Genomic DNA, 26144 nt, shown 5'->3' on the forward strand with positions numbered 1-26144 from the left:
AAGCTAAACAGAGTTGGATTATAAAGTATAAATAATTTATATACAGTATGTGCATTTTGAGAATGTGTGTAGATCTCAAGGACCCTGTGGATCATCAATGCCTTTTAGGAAGGCTACTTATACCTCATTTTTTTACGATGGGTATTTTAAATATGTAGTTTGAACCTGCATCGGAACTCGCAGTGGTTTGATAATGGTGTAGCATGACTGACTTAATGGAAATATTCCTCAGTTACACCAAGAGTTATCCCACATACTGAGCTAGCAACACCTCTGTCCTCTCTCCTGTCTCTCTGAATGCACTCCCTCAGGTGTCCAGGTGTTAGACCTTGTGCCTTTCACCATCTCATGATTCTTCCTCTCTGTTCTGTGTATATCAACTGCTCATCGCCCTGCAAGGTATGGGGCACCCGTATTTCCTCCCTTTGGGAACCTGTGAACAGTAATATTGACCAATGGCCATCTTAAATAAAATGTACCTTCTTTGAACAACTGGAACAAAGCATGAGAGAAGCAGGATTTTAAAACTACATATAGGCTAAATGTATGTTTCCTCTAACCTTAGGCTTCATTCCAAGCCAAATTAGATAGGCTTTCCTCTAGTTGCAAGAACAGACTAGAACCCACTGCATTCTCCTAGCAAGCCTGATCCTTTCTGCCTGTCTGTGGAATATTAACAGTTAGATGGGAAGGATGAGGTAGGAAAAAATACAGGTTTAACTATACTGGTATACAACCTCATCAGTGGGGATGCAGTTATTTGGTATAACACACATGGATAGTAATATAACTATTCCAAAACAGGGAAGGGAATCAATTATAGGGTATAAGGCATTTTTATACCAGCATAACTGCATCTACAGTAGGGCTTTTACCCATATAACTATTTAAAAAAAAAAAAAAGCTTGTCTAGGAAACAGAGCATTCTTGTCTGAAGGGGCTTATCTGAGGCTATGGGTTGATCTGCATTATAAAGTTGGGTCAGCTTAACTGTGTCACTCGAGGCTGTGCCCCAACGCAAGTCCCCATGTAGACAGTACTAGGTTGCTGAAAAGTTCTTCCATTGGCCCAGCTACTACTTCTTGGAGAGGTGGGTTTGCTACAGCAATGGAAGAACCTCTTCTGTCACTGCAGTAAATGCCTGCACTACAGTACTATAGCTATGCCTCTGTAGATACACTGTGAATTTTAAAGCTCTAAGTTTTCAGGTTGTAAATTGTAGTTTGTTGGCTATTTCCCCCAGCTTCTTGATTGTGTATCTTTCCTTCTCCTCTTTCTTAATTGGTATTGTTGCTTCAATTTTATGATTATTTTAAACGAGTCTCCAAATTTGGAAATACAAATAAAATAAAGAAGAATTGAATAGTCCTTTAGAATATGTGTTAGTGCAATTCATGCTAACCTATCTATTCGACCTTGTATTTATTTTTTCATTTGAAGCTCTGTGCCTCTTACTCCATATTTCTCATCTGAAGAAGTGGATTGTGCCCACAAAAGTTCATGATACCATCTATATATTTTTTATTATTTATATTATTTTCTAAGGTGCTGTAGGACTATTTTTTAATGTTTTTTTAGTTACAAACTAACAAGGTTACCCCCCTGAGACTTGTATTTAGCTGTGATGCTCAAAGTACCTTTCTGAAGCTGAGGAAGCGCTATGTGTGGCTCAGAAGTGTCTCTTTCTTTCTTCAACATAAGGGGCAGGAGACTGGCACTGAGGTGTTTGGAATGGGGGGGGGCTGCTACTAGGGGGGCTCTGAGGGCAGGAGGCTAGCATGGGGTACAGGGCTTGGATGCTGGGGACCCTGGGGTCAATGGTTGGTGCTGGGGGGTAGTGGAGGGTGTGGGGCTCTCAGGGTTAGAACTGGCACTGGGGGCCACCAAAAGTTTGTGAATAGGTTTGCTGGTCTTCAGTATAAAAAATGGCTGGGAACCTCTGAGTTATGGGACCTTGGGTAAATCACTTCATCTATTTCCCCTACCACCAATCAGGAAGGTAAAGAATATGTCTTCTCTATTTAGATTGTATGCTCTTTGGAGCAGGGGCAAACTCTTTTTATATATTGGTAGTGTCTACAATGGGCTCCCAATCAGTAGGTATTACTGTTATATCAATGTAAATAATTTATACCATATCAGGATCTGGCTTATTGTTTTATTTTAATTGTCTTTTCCTCTTCATTTTTGGATCTTTCATTTATCCTCCCATTGCATTGCTCTTCTCTCTGCGTCTCTTTCACAGTTTTCCCGTTACAGTTCAATTCCCTCTGCATGTCATTTCTTTTCATCTGCACTTGAAGAATCTCCCAAGTGAGCCCCTGATGAAAAAATAATTCTATAGTACTTTTAGACCCCCTTAACAACACATGTCCAAATCCGCTATCTAGTAGAGAATGACAGACAGTTGATAATGCTCTTAGCTGAGATTCTTTGTGATTCACACATACCTACTGAATTAAATGAGTTCTTCAGAGAAAGTTTTTGCTACTGCAGATGGGTGAAGTCTGTTAAAACCCAACGTATGAAAATGTATTTGAATTATTTGATGAATTTACTCTGACTGGCTTCTAGCCATGAAAGTGTTTCATTCATTAATTATTCACAGAAAGCAGTTAACCATCAAGAATGTTCATGGAATCAGCAAACTTTAAGTGAGATGTTGGAATGAAGGCAGTCAGAGAATTGAAACACACCATTTGAGTCAAACAGGACCAGTATTTCACCCTTAGATCTTGGCTATGTTGCTTTATGCCAGCTGGGATCTTGACCCATGTTTCTAACAGTATGTGTTCAGTTAAAAAAAAAAAAAAAGGCTTGAATATCAAATGCATTCAACAAATTGATTGTTCATAAGCTAGACTATAGTAATTGTTTATGAGCCAATCATGACCTCAGGTGCAATTTATGAAGAGATAAATAGATGAGATTCACTGAATAAATAATTTATTGCAAATTACTCTATTTTACTTTGCTAATTTATATTACTTTGCAACTCAATAAAGAGACTACTTCAATTTGTTATTCCCACCTGTTGGTCACAGTGAGTTATATATTTGTCATAGTAAGTCAAGTTTATGGGAAATAACCACACCCGATGGACAAATTCTATCTCATCATTATTATACACCAATAGACATTTTCTGACATCATGAAGAATCTGGCAGGGTTAAATAGTAGAGATGAGACTGAGTCTTAAAGTTTGGAACCAGCTCCAAACTTTCTCAAAGCTAAGGGAGGTATTTGGATCCAGACAAGCTGTTGGTTTAATGGTAACCATTGCAGAGAGAATGGTAAGTGTGGATCTAAATCAGAATCTGAATGTCTCTAAAAACTTGGTGTTTGGAATCAAGAGTTTTGGTTTAGGAACATCTCTAGTAAGTAGATTCTATTCTCTCTGCTGATAGTTAAATAAGTGGTGGATATCTTGGTATATTGCCTTTAAATAGTTTTTCAAAGCAAGGGTTTCTTGGTATTGTTTTACTCGTAGAGGCTAAGACTGGACATTTCCCAAGTGGCTTTCTTCATGAAGTAATTTATCAGCTGCCTGCCACTTCAATATGGTGGCTGAAGATTATGGATGAACGTCAGGGAATTGGAGAGGAAATCAAAAGTATAAAGTCTGTGTAAATTGTAGTTCTTACTACTCATTGGTTTGTTAACAGAGGCCTAAAATGTCACATTAACTTATACTTCAGCAACACAGAAATGTATTGAAAGAGGTAATATCCTGAAAAAAAATAACACACTGTAACAAAATATTAGGTTGTTTATTCCTTATAACTCCGGGTACAGAGAAAGATTGTCGGAGAAAATTTGGAAGTCTAGACAACTGATACAAATTCAGACATTGTGTGAGTGGGTTCAACTCCACTGCAATCAGGTTTGAATTTGGCCTGATTACTGCACCAAAAGTCCACAAAAAGTATCTTGATACTAATAAAACAATTCTTAGTCCTTACAGAAACATAAGTACAATTTTCTAAGCCTTTCAGATTGATTCCAGACAGTGGAATAAGCCCCTAAATGACTACTTGTTCATTCTTAAAAAAATTATAAAGGAGTCTGATGGCTTGGATCTGTGTCTGAGATAGCACAGGAAAGACTGAACCAATGTGCCGAGCTGTCTTTAACAAGGGAAGGAGGTTTTGCTCGATTATCTTTTTACTTCTGGAGAACATTTAGGATGAAATCCTGGCCCCATTGAGGCTTATGGGAGTTTTGCCATTTGACTCCAATAGGACCAGAATGTCACCCTCAGTATTCATTTTGAGTTAATTCGGAATAATAGATATTAGGAGATTATGTAGTGGAAGAAGGAAAGAAATGGCAGACCAGTGAAGGAACAGCAACAGAGCTAGACCATGGCAGAGCCAGGGAACAAAGAAGTGTAATGTGCTTTCTTCCTGCCATCCACTCTTCCCATCTTCCCTGTAGCATCTACCCGGACCTTGCTTCTTGGGTGGGAGAAGAACATGCCAAGGACTGTCCCTCACAAGCAATTGGGAATAGTGTGGATGAGAAAAGGAGCATGCACCAGCCAGAAGGGGAAGAGAAGAACATTAAGTTTGAAAAAGGGATAATGTCCTCTTACTCCTCATGCCAAAGATGAGCTTTCTAGGAACTGTGACCAAATGGTGTTTCTAATCTATCCAATATTAACATGGCCTTGATTACCATCCTATCTGAGCCCCTCAGACTCTTTAATGTACCCCTTGTGAGGTAAGAAAGTATTATCTCCATTTTACAGATGGGAACTGAGGATGTGCACACAGAAAAGTTATTTTGGAATCATAGAAACATAGAACACTAGAACTGGAAGAGACCTCAAGAGATCATCATGTCCAGTCCCCTGCCCTCATGGCAGGACCCAGTACTGTCTAGACGATCCCTGATAGATGTCGATCTAACCTGCTCTTAAATAGCTCCGAGATGGAGATTCTACAACAATGGTCTCCAGTCTTTTTAAGCACAAGATCACTTTTTGAATTTAAGTGCAATCCAGGATCTACCTCAAACACAAACACCTTTACCCTGCCTTCTTCCCACCCCTTCTCCGAAACGCCGCTCCTGCTCACTTCTTCCTCCTCATCCTCATTCACTTTTATCAGGCAGTGGGCAGAGGACTCGGGTGTGGAGAAGGGATATCCAGGCTCTGATCTTGGGCTAAAGGATTTGGAGTGTTGGAGGGACTCTGAGTTGAGGTGCAGGAAGAGGTTCAGGATGCAGGTTCCAGGCATGATTCTGGGTGCAGGGGGGACTTAGGGTTAGGACAAGGTTTGGGATGCCGGAGGGGTTCAGGATTGGGGCCAAGGTTTGGAATGTGGGCTCCAGTTGGGCACCACCGGTACAGTGGTGCTAAGGCAAGTTCACCCCTACCCTGGCCCTGCACCACGCCCAAAAACAGCCAGCAAACTCTCTTCATCCCTGTCCCCGCTTTGCTCTGTGGAGAAGGGATACGGAGGGGTGGGGGTAGGAGTGGGGCTGGGGAGAAGAAGAGTACCCAGATATCAGCATCCCTTCCTCTTCTTCCCATGTTTTGCACAGCAAGCAGGAGATTCCTGGGGGTGGGAGGAAGCTCCAAGGTAAAGGGCAGGAGGGGCAGATGAAGTGCTGGCATGGATAGCCTCCTGGCCAAACCTGTCAAAGGCTCCAAGATCTACCAGGAGATCCTGATCTACTGGTTGGTGACCAATGTTCTACAACATCCCTAGGCAACTTATTCCAGTGTTTAACCACCCCGACAATTAGGATGTCCAACCTAACCTTCCCTTGCTGCAGTTTAAGCCCATTGCTTCTTGCTCTATCCTCAGAGGCCAAGAGAACAATTTGTCTCCCTCCTCCTTATGGGTATGTCTACACTACCCTCCTAGTTCGAACTAGGAGGATAATGTAGGCATACCGCACTTGCAAATGAAGCCCGGGATTTGAATTTCCTAGGCTTCATTTGCATAAGCGGGGAGCCGCCATTTTTAAATCCCCGCTGGTTCGAACCCCATGCAGCGCGGCTACACAGGGCTCGAACTAGGTAGTTCGGACTAGGATTCCTATTCCGTGTAGCCGTGCTGCACGGGGTTCGAACCAGCGGGGATTTAAAAATGGCGGCTCCCCGCTTATGCAAATGAAGCCCGGGAAATTCAAATCCCGGGCTTCATTTGCAAGTGCGGTATGCCTACATTACCCCGCTAGTTCGAACTAGTGGGGTAGTGTAGACATACCCTGTGAAACCCTTTTAGACATCTGAAAACTGCTCTGATGCCCACTCTGTCTTCTCCTTTCCAAACTAAACAAGCCTAATTCTTTCAGCCTTGCCTCAAAGCTCATGTTTTCTAGACCTTTTATCATTTTTGTTTATCTTCTCTGGATCTTCTCCAATTTCTCCACATCTTTCTTGAAATGTGGTGACCAGAACTGGACACAATACTCCAACTGAGGTCTAATTAGCGCAGAGTAGAGAGGAAGAATGACTTATCTTGCCTTGCTCACAACACTCCTGTTAATGCATCCAGTTTGCTTTTTTTGCAACATCGTCACAGTGTTGGCTCATATTTAGCTTGTGGTCCACTATAACTCCCCAGATCTCTTTCTGCCGTACTCCTTCCTAGACAGTCGCTTCTCATTCTGTATGTGTGAAACTGATTGTTCCTTCCTAAGTGGAGTACTTTGCATTTGTCCTTATTAAACTGTATCCTATTTACCGCAGACCATTTCTCCAGTTTGTCCAGATCATTTTGAATTATGACCCTATCCTCCAAAGCAGTTGCAACCCCTCCCAGCTTGGTATCATCTGCAAACTTAAGAAGCGTACTCTCTGTGCCAATATCTAAATCATTGTTGAATATATTGAACAGAACTGGTCCCTAAACAGACTCCCTGCAAAACCCCACGTTTTACGCCCTTTCACAGGATCGTAAGCCGTTAAGAACTCTCTCTGAGGGTATGTCTACACTACCACCCTAGTTCATTTGCATGTTGGCGGGCTCCGCCATTTTTAAATGTCTGCTAGTTCGGACTCCGTGCTCCACAGCTACACGCGGCACGAACTAGTAGTTTGGACTAGGCTTCCTATTCCGAACTACCTGTACTCCTCATTCCACTAGGAAGCCTAGTCGGAACTACCTAGTTCGTGCCGCGTGTAGCCGCGGGGCATGGAGTCCGAACTAGCGGACATTTAAAAATGGCGGCGCCCGGCAACATGCAAATGAAGTCTGGGAAATTCAAATCCCGGGCTTCATTTGCAACTCCGGTTGCCTACATTACCACCCTAGTTCGAACTAGGGTGGTAGTGTAGACATACCCTGAGAATGGTTATCCAGCCAGGGTGGTTAAGCACCCACCTTATAGTAGCCCCATCTAAGTTGTATTTGCCTAGTTTATTGACAAGAATATAATGCAAGACCGTATCAAATGCCTTACTAACATCTAGGTATACCACGTCCACCACTTTTCCCTTATCCACAAGACTCGTTATCCTATCAAAGAAAGTTATCAGATTGGTTTGACATGATTTGTTCTTTACAAATCCATGCTGGCTGTTACCTATCACCTTATTATCTTCCAGGTGTTTGCAGATGAATTCTTAAATTATTTGCTCCATTATCTTTCCTGGCACAGAAGTTAAACTGACTGGTCTGTAGTTTCCTGGGTTGTTCTTATTTCCCTTTTTTATAGATGGGCACTATATTTGCCCTTTTCTAGTCTTCTGGAATCTCGTGTCTTCCATGATTTTTCAAAGATGATAGCTAAAGGTTCAGATACCTCCTCTATCAGTTTCTTGAGTAATCTAGGCTGCATTTCATCGGGCCCTGGTGACTTTGCAGACATCTAACTTTTCTAAGTGATTTTTAACTTGTTCTTTTTTTTTATTTTATCTTCTAAACCCATTCCCACTAGAATTCACTATGGGTATGTTTACACTACCCCCCTAGTTCGAACTAGGGGGGTTAATGTAGTCATACGGAGTTGCAAATGAAGCCCGGGATTTGAATTTCCCGGGCTTCATTTGCATAAAGCCGGCAGGCGCCATTTTTAAATGCCAGTTAGGTCGGACCCCATGCCGCGCGGCTACATGCGGCATGGACTAGCTAGTTCGGATTAGGCTTCCTAATCCGAACTAGCTGTACACCTCGTTCCACAAGGCTAGTTCGGATAGGAAGCCTAATCCGAACTAGCTAGTCCGTGCCACGTGTAGCCGCGCGGCACGGGGTCCGACCTAACTGGCATTTAAAAATGGCGCCTGCTGGCTTTATGCAAATGAAGCCCGGGAAATTCAAATCCCGGGCTTCATTTGCAACTCCGTATGACTACATTACCCCCCCTAGTTTGAACTGGGGGGTAGTGTAGACATACCCCAAGTTAGGCACTACTTCATCATCAGACTTCTTGGTAAAGGCCAAAACAAAGACGTCATTAAGCACCTCTGCTATTTCCAAGTTTTCTGTTACAGTTTCTCCCTCCTCCCTGAGCAATGGGCCTACTCTGTCTTTGTCTTCCCAATGCTTCTAAGGGTATGTCTACACTACCCCGCTAGTTCGAACTAGCGGGGTAATGTAGGCATACCGCACTTGCAAATGAAGCCCGGGATTTGAATTTCCCGGGCTTCATTTGCATAAGCGGGGAGCCGCCATTTTTAAAACCCCGCTGGTTTGGAATAGGAATCCTAGTTCGAACTACCTAGTTCGAGCCCCGTGTAGCCGAACTCATTTGCATGGCGGCTCCCCGCTTATGCAAATGAAGCCCGGGAAATTCAAATCCCGGGCTTCATTTGTAAGTGCGGTATGCCTACATTACCCTAGTTCGAACTAGCGGGATAGTGTAGACATACCCTAATCTATTTATAGAAAGTTTTCTTGTTTCCCTTTCTGTCAGTAGCTAGTCTGAGCTCATTTTGTGCCTTTGCCTTTCTAATCTTGCTCTTGCACTCCTGTATTGTTTGCTTATATTCATCCTTTGTAATTTGTTCTAGTTTCCACTTTTTATGACTCCTATTTTTATGACTCCTTTTTATTTTTAGATCATGAAAGATCTCTCGGTTAAGCCAAGGTGGTCTTTTACCATAATTTCTATCTTGCCTATGAAGGAGAATAGTTTGTTTTTGGGCCCTTAATAATGTCCCTTTGAAAAACTTCCAACTCTCTTCAGTTGTTTTTCTCCTTAGTCTTGTTTTCCATGGGACCTTACCTACCAGCTCTCTGAGCTTACCAATATCTGTCTTCCTGAAATCTATTGTCTCTATTTTCCTGTTCTCCCTTCTACCATTCCTTAGAATGGTGAACTCTATGATTTTATGATCACTTTTACCCTTCCACTTTAAAATTCTCAACCATTTCCTCCCTATTTGTTAAAATCAAATCTAGAATAGCTTATCCCCAGTAGCTTTTTCAGCCTTCTGAAATAAAAAAATGGTTTTCAATGCAATCCAAGAACTTATTGGATAGTCTATGTCTTTCTGTGTTAGTTTCCCAACATATGTCTGGATAGCTGAAGTCCCCCATCACCACCAAATCCTGTGCTTCGGATGATTATTGGCCGTTATTCTGAAATAACAATGCAAGTTTCTACTAAAAGAAATTTGTCATTTTGAAATAATTTCAAATTTAAGGACTGCTTATTCTGACTTCTGTAAACCTCATTCCATGAAGAATAATGCCTATTCTGAAACTATTTTTAAATAAGGCATGTGTTGATGCTCTACCTCTGCTATTTCAAAATAGCCCCTCATGAGGGCCATTCTGAATTATTCCTCCTTGGGCTCTAAACTGAGATAGCACGTCTACATTAGGGAAGCGTGCCTCAGACTCATTTTGTGGCTTTCTTGCAGTGTAGATGTGCTATTTCAAAAACTCTATTTTGGAATAACTATTCCTGAATAGTTCATTCCGAAAGAACTGTATAGTGTAAACATACCCTGAGACACAGAAAAGCTAAGTGACTTGCCCAAATGCATACAGGTCATATGTGGTAGAAAGGGCCCTTTGAACCTAGGTCCTAGGTTAGCCCCTTAGCTACTGGGCTGTCCAATCACTTCCTCACAAACTTATAAGTCCTCTCGAGAGTGCTTCTTTGGCTCATATAACTATGTGCTACACGTTACTGTCATTTGAAGTTTCAAGTGAAGTCTCAGTTCAGTCCATAAATGGTGAGGAAAAACAAGAATGAGATGAAAAAAGAGAAGCAGTCATTTGAAGTTCATGATTTATGTATTCATTATTTATTGTAACAATAAGTACTGCACATTTGGAGAGGTCGGAGTGAATGAGAAGGTACGGTAACTATCTACAAGAATTTGGAAAGATTTCTCATTACCAATCCTGAGACAATTCAGGCATTTTTTTTTAAAGTTGCCATCAACGGACATATATATAAAACAGATACAAATATGGTATTTACCTCCTGGGAAATGCAGCCAAACTCAGCCCTCCCCCATACAAAACTAAAAGAAAACAATCTATATCAACAAGGGATGGGGGAAAGAGAATTACCTACAGAATAAACATCTACAGGTTTAAATACATATGAAGTCATGGAATTAGAACTAACATTAAATTATTCTTTTAAAAATATCAGTGGTCAGCATTTGAATATCTGTTTCACTGTACTGCTAATCAAGTTAAGATGAATGATTTAGCTGTACATGATTCTGGTTAGTTAAGTACCAGGAATTTATTAAAATACGTCACCTTATTAATAGTTTTGGGGAACTATTAATTCTAAAGAAAAACGGAAGTTTCTGATCTTAAAACAAGCTAAAATTATGGTTTTCGCATTTAAAGTTGCCTTTGTGATGTAAAATTCTAAAACAAAACAAAACCCACATACAAAGATTTAAAGGGAGTAAAGGTAGAAACTATTAAAACTCATTTTATGATGCAGAGCTACTGCTGCAGAGATGGTAATGGCACCGCAGCTATGTTATTTATTCCAGCTGTTATCACTGCAGAATGATAGAAAACCTAGCAGTAACATTGCTAGATGATATGCTACTTTGCATAATAGAGTCTAAAATTACTTAGTTTTCATCTTTATCAATTGATTTCTATCTGACCCACATTTAGGGCATTTGTTGTATAATTCAAACTATGAAAAGTTGGTTGGAATTGAAAACCAATTAACTAAAACAATTTTGCATGAATTCAAAAGCTTAAAAGACCTGCACTTCCCATCATTCAACATGCCTGAAAGACACAGGCTAAACATAATGGAGTGTTGAAAATAACCCCAATAGCAAATTCTTTTCAAAGTATTTGAAATAATACTAGAAACTGGCGAGGCAAAAATTGCTTCTAATTATGGAGCTGTTTAAAGACTCACAATATCCAAGCTTCCTGGAGGCAAAAGAAAGATTTGGAGTACAATTTTCAAAAAATGCTTAAAGTGACTTAGGAGTCTAAGTCCTGTTTCAGAAAGTGAAAGTCAATTGTCCTTGGGAGCCTAAGTGCCTGGGTCCATTTGGGTGCATCTACAAAGCAGGGCTTAACTCGAAATAAGCTATGCAAATTGAGCTACGTCAGTTGCATAGATTATTTCAAAACAGCATATTTCTAAATTGGGAGCATCTACACAGCACTTACTTTGAAATAAGTCTTCTTCCGACTTCCCTTACAGCATGTACAATGAGGGTTACAGGAGTTGGAGTAAGAAGTATTTCGAAATAACTGCCTGCTGTGTAGACGCGGACTAAGTTCTTTCAGAATAGCACTAGTTATTTCAAAATAATGTTGCTGTGTAGACGTACCCTTTCTGAAAATGGGATTTAGGCTTCCCGGTCATGTAGACTCTTCTGAAAATGTTACCTATGATTTTGACCCAGTGATGATATGCTGCTATAGGATCAAGTTTAAAAGAGTTTGTTTACAAAGCAATTAGAGACCCACAACTGGCCTGTGCCATCTGACACTGGCTCACGTGGCTCAGGCTGCAGGGCTCTTGAATTGCGGTGTAGATGTTGGGACTTGGGCTGGTGCTTGACCTCTGACCCTATCTCTTGCAGGGTCCTAGAACCCATGCTCCTGCTGGAGTCCATAAATCTATAATGTGATTACATGGGCTTTCAGCTTGAAACCTGCAAGCATAAGTCTGCAGCTAGACTAGGCCAGTGAAGTTTATAATTGCAGTTTAGACATATCCACATTCCTTCTCAGTTATTTGATAAATGCTAAAAGGAAGGTCTCAGAGGACCACACTATTTTGGACCCAATTCAACAGAACACTTTAGCACATGCTGAAGTCAAGAAGACTTAAGCATATGTTTTGCTTAATGAGCATGAGATTACTCAGGTGCGGACAGTTAAGCATCTGCTTATGTGCTTTGGTGTACCTATGGGTATCATAAACTCTATGATTAAGTTTATTTGAGTTCTGCACTGAAGAAACCCAATAGCCAAACTAGCGTGAGAACATTAAAGATGTTTATAGTGAAAAGTAGTGGAGCAACTTCCTGTGATTAAATTGTGAGAACATAAGAATGGCCATACTGGGTCAGACCAAAGGTCCATCTAGCCCAATATCCTGTTTTCTGACAGTGGCCAATGCCAGATGTCCCAGAGGGAGTGAACATAACAGGTAATCATCAAGTGATCCTTCTCCTGTCATCCATTTCCAGTCCCTGACAGACAGAGTCCAGGGACAACATTTCTACCCATTCTGGCTAATAAGTATTGGTGGACCTAGCCTCCATGAATTTATCTAGTTCTTTTTTGAAGTCCTGGTCTTTACAGCATCCTCTGGAAAGGAGTTTCACAGGTTGACTGTGTGCTGCGTGGAAAAAAACCCTTCCTTTTGTTTGTTTAAAACCTGCTACCTGGTTACTTCTGGTGAGGCATATTGGAATGCAAACTTGAGCAGAGACATGAATGTTTAATTCTACAATTTAGTGAGGCCAAAGCTGTCAAATCTTGGTGCCTAACATTAGATGCCTAAGGCTATGTCTACCCAGCAGTGTTATTTCAGAATAACAGTCCGTATCTACACTACAAACAGTTATTTTGACATAATATCTAGCTGGAGGACTTCTTACTCTGATTCCTGTAACTCTAATTTTATGAGGAGTAAGGGAAGTCAGAGGAAGATTGCTCTTTCTCAGATTTTCTGCTGTGTAGACAGCACCAAAAGCCAAAATAAGCTATTTTGACTTAAGATATGCAACTTGAACTACATAAGTTGTGTAGCTTATTTCGGCTTTAGCCCTGCTGTGTAGATGTGCCCTAACTGTAAATAACAGCTTTTCTATTGATGTGTAATGTGCTCTGTGGAGGTGTATTTACTAAAGCAAACTAATATGTTATATATTAATTGGCCCATGTAGACCTTGCTGAAACATGTCCTTTTTCATTTGCTTGTGAATAAAGTCTTAAGAGTTGCTTTATGAATAAGTACACGGCTTTTGCCCTTTCTCCAAGATAAATTGAATATTAACACACTGGCTTTGTTGACAGTACCCACATCCCTTTTTTTTGGTAATATTCACTGTAAGTTCAGAAATAACTATTCCCTCCCTCTGCTTCCCCCTTTCTCAGGGGGAGTGACTTGGATCACTCCTGAATTTTGGGTGAGTCCTGGCCTTCCAATTTCTAGGGAAGTTCCTGGTTTATCAAGTGACACTCCCTGTCTTGGTGGTTATGGTAGCATGTAGGCCTTCCGTAAGAAGGCCCTGTTGAATTGAAACAATTTAACCCAATTTTGCTATCAGTTGTATGCATGCAGAAGTCTAATTGAAGTTACTGTGTACATTAATAGGTAAAATCTGATCTAGTGGCTTTGGGTAGTGATCTGTCTGCACTCCTCTGAAGTCCATTCAACACCTTTAACAAATTTGCAAAGACGTTATTTACTATCCTGTTGCAATAAATTGCATATGATGGGCAATAGGAACTGCAGACCTACTGACCAAATAAGCTGACAAAAATGCCAGGCTGTTTGGACAGGACCTACAGTTCAGACTGATTGTTGTAAACCAATTGAGGTAGCAATGAGCAGTGGCAATGCTCCATCTAGAAGGGAAACTCCTGGAAGGGATGTGAGCAAAGTGCCACGCTATCCCAAGACAACCAATGGGAAATAAAGAGGATAGATATTCGCTTGTCTTTAAATTGGAAATATAGAAAAATAAAACACTAGCTAAATGCTCTGGATTTACGTGATCTCATTTCATTACAGGAATTGCCAGATTCATTGAAAGAACAGACGCATTTGAAAGAATGGCATATACACAAAACACAGATACAAATCATTCCAGCCTACATTGCCTTGTTTCAAGAGCTGAAAGTCTTGGAGATATCAAATAACCAGATCACACATCTTCCAGTTGAGATTGGTATGTTGACTTGGATTTAATCAATTAATTTTATAGATAAATGTGCAAGTGCATGGTGGTCATTGGGCATGTAGCTACTTCTTGTAAATATAGCACTCCCAAAGTTTAGAGTGTCTACTGTTTTCAGCAAATAGTTATGTTGGATGGTTACTGTTTTTCCAATATTTTTATATCTGCTGAATCATCTATAGGTGTGGTATCCAAATAGCTAGTTGACCAGTTGAGTGTGGCTAATTGGTGTCCAACCAGTGTGCTTCAGAACTGGTTGGACACAATGGAGCGATGGTATTTTGTAGTCAAATCTGGCCAAAATATAAGAGAAAATAACAGTGACCTATTCTTAAGATGTTAGGCAGTCGCTTTTGGTGTCTATGGTGCCATTGTTTGTTTTTAATTTCTGTTTAAGAATGGACAGCATTTTTTGGCCCATTGCTTTTGTTATTGATAACCTAATAATGTCACAGAACGCCAGCCTGAAACACATATGTCACAGCACAATACAGGAATTAATAAATAAATAATTCAGATACTACCTATTGGGAAACATGCAATATATAATTTTGGATAAAACACCTCCTTTTATTCCATCTATTTCACCTCAGAAGTGTAATGGTCTATAAAAACAGTGCTGTTTACATTCTAGACAACTAGGGGTTTTGCTAAAGACAGAATTTAATACTTAACTCTTAGCCTAGATATTATTATTATTTTTAAGTTTTTAAACAAATTCTCACTATTGGCATTTTAGTGTTTTACAATGGTCTCTCAAAACTGTATTTTCTTTTGAAAGATTCTATCACTTTGAGAGACCTTTGTCATACCTAGAATGAGGAACACTGCTGGAACTGGTACAACCAAAGCAAAAGAGACCCTCTGTGCAGCTGTAAACCACACTAACACAGCAGGGCTGGTGTCCTACTCACGTGCCTAGACCATAGGTGGGCAATAACACGGCTGCAGTTCACCAGGGTTAGCCCCTGGCAGGTTGTCATTTCTATGTTCACCTGCATGGCCTCAAGTACCAGTGATTGCAGCTCCCATTGGCTGCGGATTGCCGTTCTTAGCCAATGGGACTGGCGGGAAGCGGCATGAACTGGGACACTGCTTCCTGCAGCTCCAATTGGCTGGGAGCAGTGATCTATGGCAATGGGAGCTAAGATTGCTGGTATTTGTGGGTATGTCTACACTACAATGTTAGTTCGAACTAACCGACGTTAGTTCGAACTAACATTCATAGCCGCTACACTAGTGCTCCGCTAGTTCGAATTTGAATCGAACTAGCAGAGCGCTTAGTTCGAACTAGGAAAACCTCATTTTACGAGGATTAAGCCTAGTTCGAACTTACTAGTTTGAATTAAGGGGTGTGTAGCCCCTTAATTCGAACTAGTGGGAGGCTAGCCCTCCCCAGGTTTCCCTGGTGGCCACTCTGGCCAACACCAGGGAAACTCTATGCCCCCCTCCCGGCTCCGGACCCCTTAAAGGGGCACGGGCTGGCTACGGTGCCCGTGCCAGGTGCAAGCCTGCCAGCACCCAGCCAGCAGACCCTGCACCTGGCACGGCACAGAGCCACCCACCCGATGTCCCCCAGCCCACCCCCTCTTCCCGGGACCAGGCTGGCGGCTCCCGGGAGCTTGCCCTGGACCGCAAGAGGCCGGCACCTTCCTGGACTAGTGCGGGCATCATGAACCTCGTCCACGATCTCTGCACTAGGCACAGGAAAGTGGCCGTCTAGGGCAGGAGACCTGCCAGCCTGGCCACCCAGGAGCAGGTGTGCATGAAAATCAAGGTGGTCCACTGAGACCCCCGACCCTGAGCCCTGAGCTTACAATGGCCGTCCTGGGTCAGACCAAAGGTCCATTTAGCCCAGTAGCCTGTCTGCCGACAGCGGCCAACCCTAGGGACCCTGGAGGGGATGGACCGAAGACAGTGACCAAGCCATTTGTCTCGTGCCATCCCTCTCCAGCCTTCCACAAACCTTGGGCAAGGACAGCACTCCTACCCCCTGGCTAAGACTACTCCATGGACCCAACCTCCATGACTTGATCTCACTTCCCTTTAAACTCTGTTCTAGTTGTAGCCTTCACAGCCTCCTGCAGCAAGGAGTTCCACAGGTTAACTATTTGCTTTGTGAAGAAGAACAACTTTCTCTTACTAGTTTGAAGCCTGCTACCCATTCCTTTCCTTTGGTGTCCTCTAGTCCTTCTTTATGGGAACTCATGAAGAACTTTTCTGAATGCACCCTCTCCACCCAACACCTGCTTTTAGAGACCTCTATCCTGTCCCCCCTCCGTCTCCTCTTTTCTAAGCGGAACAGTCCCAGTCTCTGTAGCCTCTCTTCATCTGGGACCTGTTCCCAACGCCTGATCATGTTAGTTGCCCTCCCCTCTCCCAGCCTTTCTCTTCCCCTCTCCCACCTCCTTTTCCCAGTCTCCCCCAGTTTTGTTCAATAAAGACAGAGTCAATGTTGGAAGAAACGTTATCTTTATTTTGTACATCAATAAGAAGGGGGGTCTAGGGAAGGGTAAGTGGAAGGAGGTGAGGGAGGAATGGGGTACGCGCCCCCGATGGGGAGGACTGGGCTGGCTCTGCGGGCTTCTGGGGGTGGAAGCTCTCCTGCAGCCTCCCAATTGCCCCCTCTCCCCAGATCGCAGCCTGCGGCAAGTGCAGCCGGGCTGATGGCCGAGTGGTGTGATGTGCCCCGTGTGGGTACTCCGGGCAATCCAAGCCAGGACTGCTTTGCAAGCGGGGCACCCCTGAGAACTGTCTGTCCGGAGTGTGGGTCGGGACCCTTTAAGCGCAGCCCTCGGCTAGCCTGAGACAGCAGCTCAACGCTCTAAGTCCTCCTCTGATGCCCTGCCGGCACTGCTTCCGGCCATCCTTAAGCCCTGTACAGGGTCCACTCAATGTGGACTTGCTAGTTCGAATTAGCAAAATGCTAATTCGAACTAGTTTTTAGTTCTAGATGCGTTAGTTCGAATTAGCTTAGTTCGAATTAACTAATTCGAACTAAGTTAGTTCGAATTAGCGCTGTAGTGTAGATGTACCCTGTGGCAGTGCAGGTAATTATAGCAGCAGGGGCCTACCAGGACCTAGCCCTGGCAGATTAGATCCAGTCTGCAGGCCAGTATTTGATCAACCCTGTTATAGGCCATGCAGTGGGATTTGAGCCTGCTGTTGCTATCTACATTTTTTGGCAATAGAGTCTTATGCTTTGAGATCTAGAGGTCCCACGTATGGATCAGCGTGTGTGTGTGTGTATCTGCAGGAGCATGTGAACATACACACAATACTGTATATTCACTAAAGTAAAGGAGAAAAAAGACTTAAAAATTAAATCCCCTTTTTCAGTGATCTGTGCCAGATTCATCTTATGCGACACCTTTGCAAGTAATGCTGTATCAGTGCTGCTGTAGTGTTTCATTGTAGACACTCAATACAGCAATAGGAGAGGTTCTCCCATCACTTCAGTTAATCTATCTCTGCAAGAATTCTGCCATTGACTTAACACTGCCTACACTGGGGGTTAGGACACGTTGTCCATTTTGCTCAGGGATGTGGATTTTTCATGTCTCTTAGGCTGTGTCTAGACTGCAGAGTTTTTTCGAAAAAAGGCTACTTCACCTGTGTCTAGGCTACAGCCGCGTTCTTTCAAAATTAAATCGAAAGAACGCGGCTTTTCTTTCAATGGTGTTACTCCTCATTTCATGAGGAATAACGCCTTTTTTCGAAAGTGCTCTTTCGAAAAAAGGTGCTATGTAATGCAAACTGTGCTTATTCGAAAGAGAGCATCCAGACTGCCTGGGTGCTCTCTTTCGAAAAAGCGGCTTGCTTTTTCGAAAGTACTGGTTGCTGTCTAGACGCTCTTTTTCGAAAGAGGCTTTTTCAAAAGTATCTTTTGAAAAAGCTTCTTTCAAAAGAGGCTTGCAGTCTAGACGTAGCCTTAGTAATGTAACTTTTTAGTGTAGACTCAGCCGTATCTTTTATTTATATTTCTTTTAGTTGAAAACTTGGTACTTGGAGTTCACTGCCAAATTTGACTTTCCCAGCTGGTAGATTAACGCCGATAGCATTTGATTTACAGGGGTAGCCATGTTACTCTGTAAGGGCATGTCTACACTTATACTGAAATAAGTTATTTTAAAGGAAATATTCCAAAATATCTTATTTTGAAATAGTACGTCAGCACAACAAATGCCCATTGAAATAGTGCTGAGCTATTTCAAAACCGATCGTCCACACTCCTTGGATGCTGAATCGCATTTAAGGCCACCTGGAAGCACTTCAGGCAAGGCATGAGGACAGCACTCTCTCCCTGGAGCTGCTGCCTGAGGCTATCTGAGGCTCAAGCTTAAAGAAACGTCCTGTACAGATGTGTCTGAGGTTCTTCTCTTTTGCTTACCTCACTGAGGCTGTGTCTAGACTGCAGGCTTCTTTCGAAAGAGGCTCTTTTGAAAGAGCCTCTTTCGAAAGATCGCGTCTAGACTGCAGGCGGATCTTTCGATAGAGGAAATCCGCTTTTTTGAAAGAGAGCACCCAGCGAGTCTGGATGCTCTCTTTCGAAGACGGCCTCTTTACATTGAAGAACGCCTTCCTTCGAAAGAGGAACTTTCGAAGAAGGCGTTCTTCCTCGTGAAACGAGGTTTACCGCCATCGAAGAAAAGCCGCGTTCTTTCGAAATAATTTCGAAAGAACGCGGCTTGAGTCTGGATGCAGGGGAAGTTCTTTCGAAAAAGGGTACTTTTTTCGAAAGAACCCCTGAGTGTGGACACGGCCTGAGAGACAGCAAAGCCTTTTCTCTGTCTGCTATGGTTGTGTACATCTCAGATCTCTAGACATGGAGCTAGAGCTGCCTCCCAGCAGTTGACTGCTTTTATCTGTCTTGGTGCACCTCCTGCTGCAGTTTCTGCAGGATGCCTTCTGGGCCCTGCAGGAACAGGACCCACCCGCTCATTGTGGGGCAATTCCTCTCCACTCTCCATTGAGCTCATGCAGCTCAAACCCACCCACCTGCACACTGTGCACCTCTGCCTTTCCTCCCACACTCCACTCTTCCCCTGCCCTCTCCCCCTCCCTTTCTACTCCCCTGCAGATATTATAAACTATACTTTTTGCTTGGAAACAATCAACTCTTTTTTTTTATTGGGGTAAATGTGATTGGGGAAGGAACCTGGGAGGAGAGGGAGAACAGAGGTGGGAGGAGAGGCTCAGGGCTGGGGCTGAGAGTGGCACCTGTGTTGGGTGGAGTCACTGTCTTGTGTGCAGGGTCCTGGATAGCCACAGTGGCAGGAATGGGGGAGAAGCTGGAGGGGTGGGAGCTGGTGGTCGATGACCATACAGAAGGATGTATAGATGGATTGGCCCTGCTGAAATAGCTCCCACTAGATATCACGGCGCAGCTGGAGGTCCTTCTCCCCTCTCTGGTCCTGCCAGTACATGGAGCACTGCAGGGCTCAGAGAGCAGTGATTTGCTCCCTCTGGAGGTCCTCATGGGCTCTCCTGTGCCAGAGGATCATGTGGGGTCGGGAGGATGGCACAGGAGGTGGTGACTACTCCCCTCTTGCAGCTGGTCGAGCTGTGGAGAACAAAGAGAAGGGCAATCATCCCAGGAGACACTGTGCATGAAGCCTAGTCCTCATCTCTGAGCCGAGACTATGTACAATTTTCCTTAATTACTTTCTCCATTATCTTTTCTGGCACAGAAGTTAAACTGACTGGTCTGTAGTTTCCTGGGTTGTTTTTATTTCCCTTTTTATAAATAGACACTATATTTGCTCTTTTCCAGTCCTCTGGAATCTCTCCTGTCTTCCATGATTTTCCAAAAATGATAGCTTACAGAATATAAGCATTGTGCATTCTACCTTAAATTCAACATTGCCTGATTTTCAGCTCTTAACTGTGAAACCTTGATGTTCTCTCCAGTATTGGCTTAGATTTTTTTTGGATGGAACATGTAATCAGTTTAGCTCAAGTCTAATCTAGAAAATATATTTTAGTCTAAAAAAAAAAAAAAGCAGTTTGGCTTTCAAAGTTCCTTTGACTATGTATCATGCTGGTGGAGGAATCAGTTTGGAAACCACATAAGCATGATCTTAGTACCCATTGACTTAAATTGATAGTACTCACACTCTTAATCTGCTGAAACAGGGCCTGAATGTGTGTCCCCCTCTAATGGCTACCACCTAGTAGAGCTTCTTCTTCAGCTCATGTGGTGGAGAGTTGTGCTTTGGTACTGAAAATCTTGGCTTCAATCCATCAGGTGAGAGTTGTTCCTAGGGAAGCATCTACTTCTTGTGCCATTGAACCGTTTAAAAGCAGTTCTCATTTACTTTATTCCCTATTGTTTATTCTGTTCCATCACTTGGTGGAAAGTTTGAAAAGGAAGTGAAAACTTCCATTAAAGTGTTAGTTAAATTGATCGTGCTATTGGCAACACGTGAATTTATAGGCTTGTAAATCACAAATTACCATCTCCCTTAAACTTACCAGATCTTCAAGAAATCAGAGGTTTTTTTGGTTTCCATTTCTGTATTTGCATAGATAATGCCCTGTTTAGCAATATTACCTTATAAGAACATTGAAACCTGTTAATTTAGGGGTATTTCTACAAGTAAATTAAATGATAGCAAAACAACTGCTAGCAAGTATGAAAATATGTTAATTAGGTTGGATTTAAGCCTCTTTGATGCTACAACTTAAAGCTTGCCATTTTATGCTCCTGTTGCAACCCTGGGAAACTTATAAACTCTCATGAACACTCAATATTCCATTTTCAGCTTCATGATCATGTGCAGCTTCCTTGTATAAGAACTACGAAGTATGCTGCTTCAGGGATAACTTTAGAGAATTTTGTACAATGTTTCCTCTTGATTACAGATGCTTTGACTTTTAAATAAACTTTGCATATAAAACTCCCCATTGGCATTCACTTTGAATGTGATTCCATGAGCTTTGAATCAGACTGCATGGCTCTATCTAAACAAGACATGTACCCTGAATCCAGTTGCACAAAACACCGATCGAAAAACCCCACCTAATTACATTTTAAAATTGATTGTAAAAATTCTGAAAGTTCTCACTGCTATCCCAGTAAGCTTCCAGAATAAAGCTGGGAACCCAGTCCCCTATTTCCAATGTTATATAGTCCAGAGGAGTCTCAGGAGAGCAGACCTTAATTTGATCAGTACTGAGTATTGTTCAGTACTGAGTATTGCCCTGAGGAGGGTAGTATTCAAAGGAAAAACTTCCATTTGGAGGAAGGTGGAAACATTTCTCTGGCAGGTTGACTTTTTTAACAACAGTGGTTGTTTGCAACAGCTCACAGTTTTGGAATATTAGAATAAATAATGGGCGACATGGATTTATGGGCTGGGAATTGAGGCTATCATAATATAATTTGTCCCATGGTTGTCTCTACCACATTTGTGATATATTCTGTTTCATCTGTCTGAATAATACATTAAAATACAAAAGCAAAGAACCCAATTGAGTATCGGGCTGTGCTCTTCTTTTAGATAACAGGAAGATCTATGTGGGCAGGATCAGAAAATCTTTATCACAAAGGAAAATTTTCTGCATTTCTTAAAGGTGACCAGACTCTGGATTCCTCTAAACCTTCTGCAGATGTTAATCTGACAGTTAGGGTATGTCTACACTACAAAGTTAATTCGAACTAACAGACGTTAGTTCGAATTAACTTTGATAGGCGCTACACTAGCGCTCCGCTAGTTCAAACTTAATTCGAACTAGCGGAGTGCTTAGTTCGAACTAGGTAAACCTCATTGTACGAGGACTAAGCCTAGTTCGAACTTACTAGTTCGAATTAAGGGGTGTGTAGCCCCTTAATTCGAACTAGTGGGAGGCTAGCCCTCCCCAGCTTTCCCTGGTGGCCACTCTGGCCAACACCAGGGAAACTCATATGCCCGCCTCCCGGCCCCGGACCCCTTAAAGGGGCACGGGCTGGCTACGATGCCCGTGCTAGGTGCAAGCCCGCCAGCACCCAGCCAGCAGACCTTGCACCTGGCACGGCTCGAGCCAGCCACCCGATGTCCCCCAGCCCACCCCCTCTTCCCGGGGCCAGGCTGGCGGCTCCCGGGAGCTTGCCCGGGACCGCAAGAGGCGGGCACCCGCCTGGTCTAGTGCGGACATCGTGGACCTCGTCCACGACCTCCGCACTAGGCACAGGAAAGTGGCCGTCTAGGGCAGGAGAGCTGCCAGCCTGGCCACCCAGGAGCAGGTGTGCATGAAAATCAAGGTGGTCCACTGAGACCCCCGACCCTGAGCCCTGAGTTTACAATGGCCGTACTGGGTCAGAGCAAAGGTCCATCTAGCCCAGTAGCCTGTCTGCCGACAGCAGCCAACCCTAGGGACCCTGGAGGGGATGGACCGAAGACAGTGACCAAGCCATTTGTCTTGTGCCATCCCTCTCCAGCCTTCCACAAACTTTGGGCAGGGACACTACTCCTACCCCCTGGCTAATACCACTCCATGGACCCAACCTCCATCACTTTATCTCACTTCTCTTTAAACTCTGTTCTAGTTGTAGCCTTCACAGCCTCCTGCAGCAAGGAGTTCCACAGGTTGACTCTTTGCTTTGTGAAGAACAACTTTCTGTTACTAGTTTGAAGCCTGCTACCCATTCCTTTCCTTTGGTGTCCTCTAGTCCTTCTATTATGGGAACTAATGAAGAACTTTTCTGTATGCACCCTCTCCACCCCACTCATGCTTTTATAGACCTCTATCCTATCCTCCCTCAGTCTCCTCTTTTCTAAACTGAAAAGTCCCAGTCTCTTTAGCCTCTCTTCATATGGGACCTCTTCCAAACCTCTGATCATTTTAGTTGCCCTCCCCTCTCCCACCCCCTTTTCCCAGTCTCCCTGAGTTTTGTTCAATAAAGACAGATTCTATTTTTGTCCACACGTTTTCTTTATTTTGTACATCAGGAAGGGGGGCCAGGGAAGGGTAAGTGGAAGGAGGTGAGGGAGGAATAGGGTACGAGCCCCCGATGGGGAGGACTGGGCTGGCTCTGCGGGCTTCTGTGGGTGGAACCTCTCCTGCAGCCCCCCAATTGCCCTCTCTCCCCAGATGGCAGCCTGCTGAGTGCTGTGATGTGCCCAGTGTGGGTACTCCGGGCAATCCAAGCCAGGACTGCTTTGCAAGTGGGGCACCCCTTAGAACTGTCTGTCCGGGGTGGGGGTTGGGTCCCTTTAAGCACAGCCCTCGGCTAGCCTGAGGCAGCAGCTCCATGCTCTAAGTCCTCATCTGATGCCCTGCCAGCACTGCTTCCGGCCATCCTTAACCCCAGTTCAGGGTCCACTTAATGTGGACATGCTAGTTCGAATTAGCAAAATGCTAATTCAAACTAGTTTTTTAGTCTGGATCCGTTAGTTCGAATTAGCTTAGTTCAAATTAAGTAATTCGAACTAAATTAGTTCGAATTAGCGCGGTAGTGTAGCGCTTAGATCCCTTCCACTGAGAATGTCCATTGTCCCAGGATAATATAACTTTTAGAGGTCCACAGAGAGATAAGAGCTGGTATTCAATTTTATCTGTTAAGGAAAAATATACAGTTAGATAAAGTTTATATGGAGCGTTGGTCCATCAAATTTTCCCCTTCTTCTGCCCTCTCCTCACTACAGAGATTTTTTTCCTAATCCCTCTTTCACTCCTTGAACCTCCTTCTCAGTCCTCGTAAATGCTATCTGATGCTAGCTCTTTTTCCCCAGGCAGAGCCTGTGTCTATCCTCCTAACCCTTATGGACTGCTTCATCTTCCCCTTCCACACAATCAGCTAGAGAGGCTTTCTGAGTTCTTTTTGACTCTCTGCCATATCAGTAACCCTCGGACCCTGAGCCCCTCATCCCAAGGTTCATATCTCAATCTGCCCAAGAAAAATATTGCATTTGCAATAAGGATTGATTCTGGCCTTCTGATTTTTTTAAATTCAAAATTTTAGATGTGAATATATAGAAATTGGACAAAGAGCAAAATTTCACTAACCCATGGTCACTTTGTTAATAATAATACTTTTAAAAAACAACAATACTTTCTGAAGCGCCGCCCACAAATCCAAGCTTTGCCTATTTGTTATGCCACAAACAGATACTAAAATAGAATGTTCAAGAGTTCATAATCCCTCTTTTTTTCTGGAATACTTTGATTAACAGTGAAATAATGAATACTATTGACATTTAAATTGTCATCAGTAAGTTAGAGTTTATGCCCCTTGAAATGAAACAAGACTGGAATCACTGGTGTACCAGAGAGGATGAAGAAAAGATACAATTTACATTTTAATGGACCAAAAGAAGCTCATGTTCAGATAATTTGGCTTGACTAGTTGAGACGATTGCATAAACCTCCTTTGCAGTTTTCTGTAGGCTTATATGAGTGAAAAACACTTATGAAGAACATTGTCCTTAGGTTATAAAAACTATTTTATGACTTTATTCTCCCAGCTACTTCCTTAGAAGCACTAATGCAAGCATGTCTATATCTTCAAGTGGCATAGCAATCACTATTGTGGTGCATTGCATATTAAAAATTAAAAGTTATAGGGTTTAATTACTGGGTTTAATTTTTTAAATAATGAGTTTAAAAATCAAATGAGAATAAAAGGTATATTATGTACCAATTGTGATGGCATGGCAGGTTCTAATTAAAAATAAAATATTCGTAGACATGAAATTGCCAGGGAAACTATGGGTTTCATTACTGCTTTAACTGCCTGTGTTTGGAAAATATGAAAAGATGTTAGCTGTTTAATGCGCTAATTTATATTTTTTATGGAATGGAAAACTCAGTGCACTAGCCTCATAAAGAGAAGTTAACCATGAAGCTGTACCAGCATCAGGTTTGTTATTCTGGTTTTTTTAAATTGTGAATTTATGCTTGAGCACCATCTGAATGTAGTATTGACACATGTGGGACCAAACCCTGACCCATTCCGTGCAGCCAGAAAAAGGGAGTACCCCAGAGTACTAAATAAACTGGCTGATTAATCTTGGGGATGGCTGGACCGGATACTCATTTCATAGGGAAGGAGATACAAATGATGTATTTCTTGTTCCCTCATCCTGCTCAAACAGTAGGACAAATTTGTTAAGATTTCTCACTGTTACTATCCCCATTTCAGCTTCACCAGTGGTAATGCTATGTTCTGAAGATCGGCCCTGAGCAGAGTTGTTTGCTTAAAACAACAAAGGGCTTAAAACACCAGGGCTACGTCTAGACTGGCATGATTTTCTGCAAATGCTTTTAACGGAAAAGTTTTCCGTTAAAAGCATTTTCAGAAAAGAGCATCTAGATTGGCACGGATGCTTTTCCACAAAAGCACTTTTTGCGGAAAAGCGTCCGTGCCAATCTAGACGTGCTTTTGCACAAAAAAGCCCCGATCGCCATTTTCGCGATTGGGGCTTTTTTGCACAAAACAAATCTGAGCTGTCTACACTGGCAAAAAGCTTTTGCGCAAAAGGACTTTTGCCTGAACGGGAGCAGCATAGTATTTCCGCAAGAAGCACTGATTTCTTACATGAGATGGTCAGTGTTCTTGCAGAAATTCAAGCGACCAGTGTAGACAGCTGGCAAGTTTTTCCGCAAAAGCTGCTTTTGCGGAAAAACTTGCCCGTCTAGGCACAGCCCAGTAGTAATCTGAAGCCTGGTGTATATTAACACTATCCACCAGTAGAGCAGAAATGATAATAGGGATTGTGAGAAATTTTAGCAAACATTTCTTGGTGTACAGAGTTAGGTCTAAATTCTCCTCTGGTGCAAATGATGCCAACTCCTATTAACTTCAGTGGGGCTTACTCCTGTTTAAAGTCAAGAAGTAACTGGG

At 42.7% G+C, this 26144-nt stretch overlaps 1 protein-coding gene across 1 annotated transcript in view; it reads left to right on the top strand.

Moving 5' to 3' along the window:
* LRRC2 (leucine rich repeat containing 2) overlaps positions 1-26144 on the top strand; it is a 106020-nt gene that overhangs the window by 23663 nt on the left and 56213 nt on the right. Inside the window, exon 4 of the mRNA XM_006129375.5 lies at positions 14155-14311. Within this exon, the coding sequence (XP_006129437.3) occupies positions 14155-14311 (157 nt within the window). The remainder of the gene's footprint in view (positions 1-14154; positions 14312-26144) is intronic.

This window comes from Pelodiscus sinensis, chromosome 6 (assembly GCF_052426305.1).
Source record: "Pelodiscus sinensis isolate ZL-2025 chromosome 6, ASM5242630v1, whole genome shotgun sequence".
In the NCBI taxonomy this organism is placed as follows: domain Eukaryota; kingdom Metazoa; phylum Chordata; order Testudines; family Trionychidae; genus Pelodiscus; species Pelodiscus sinensis.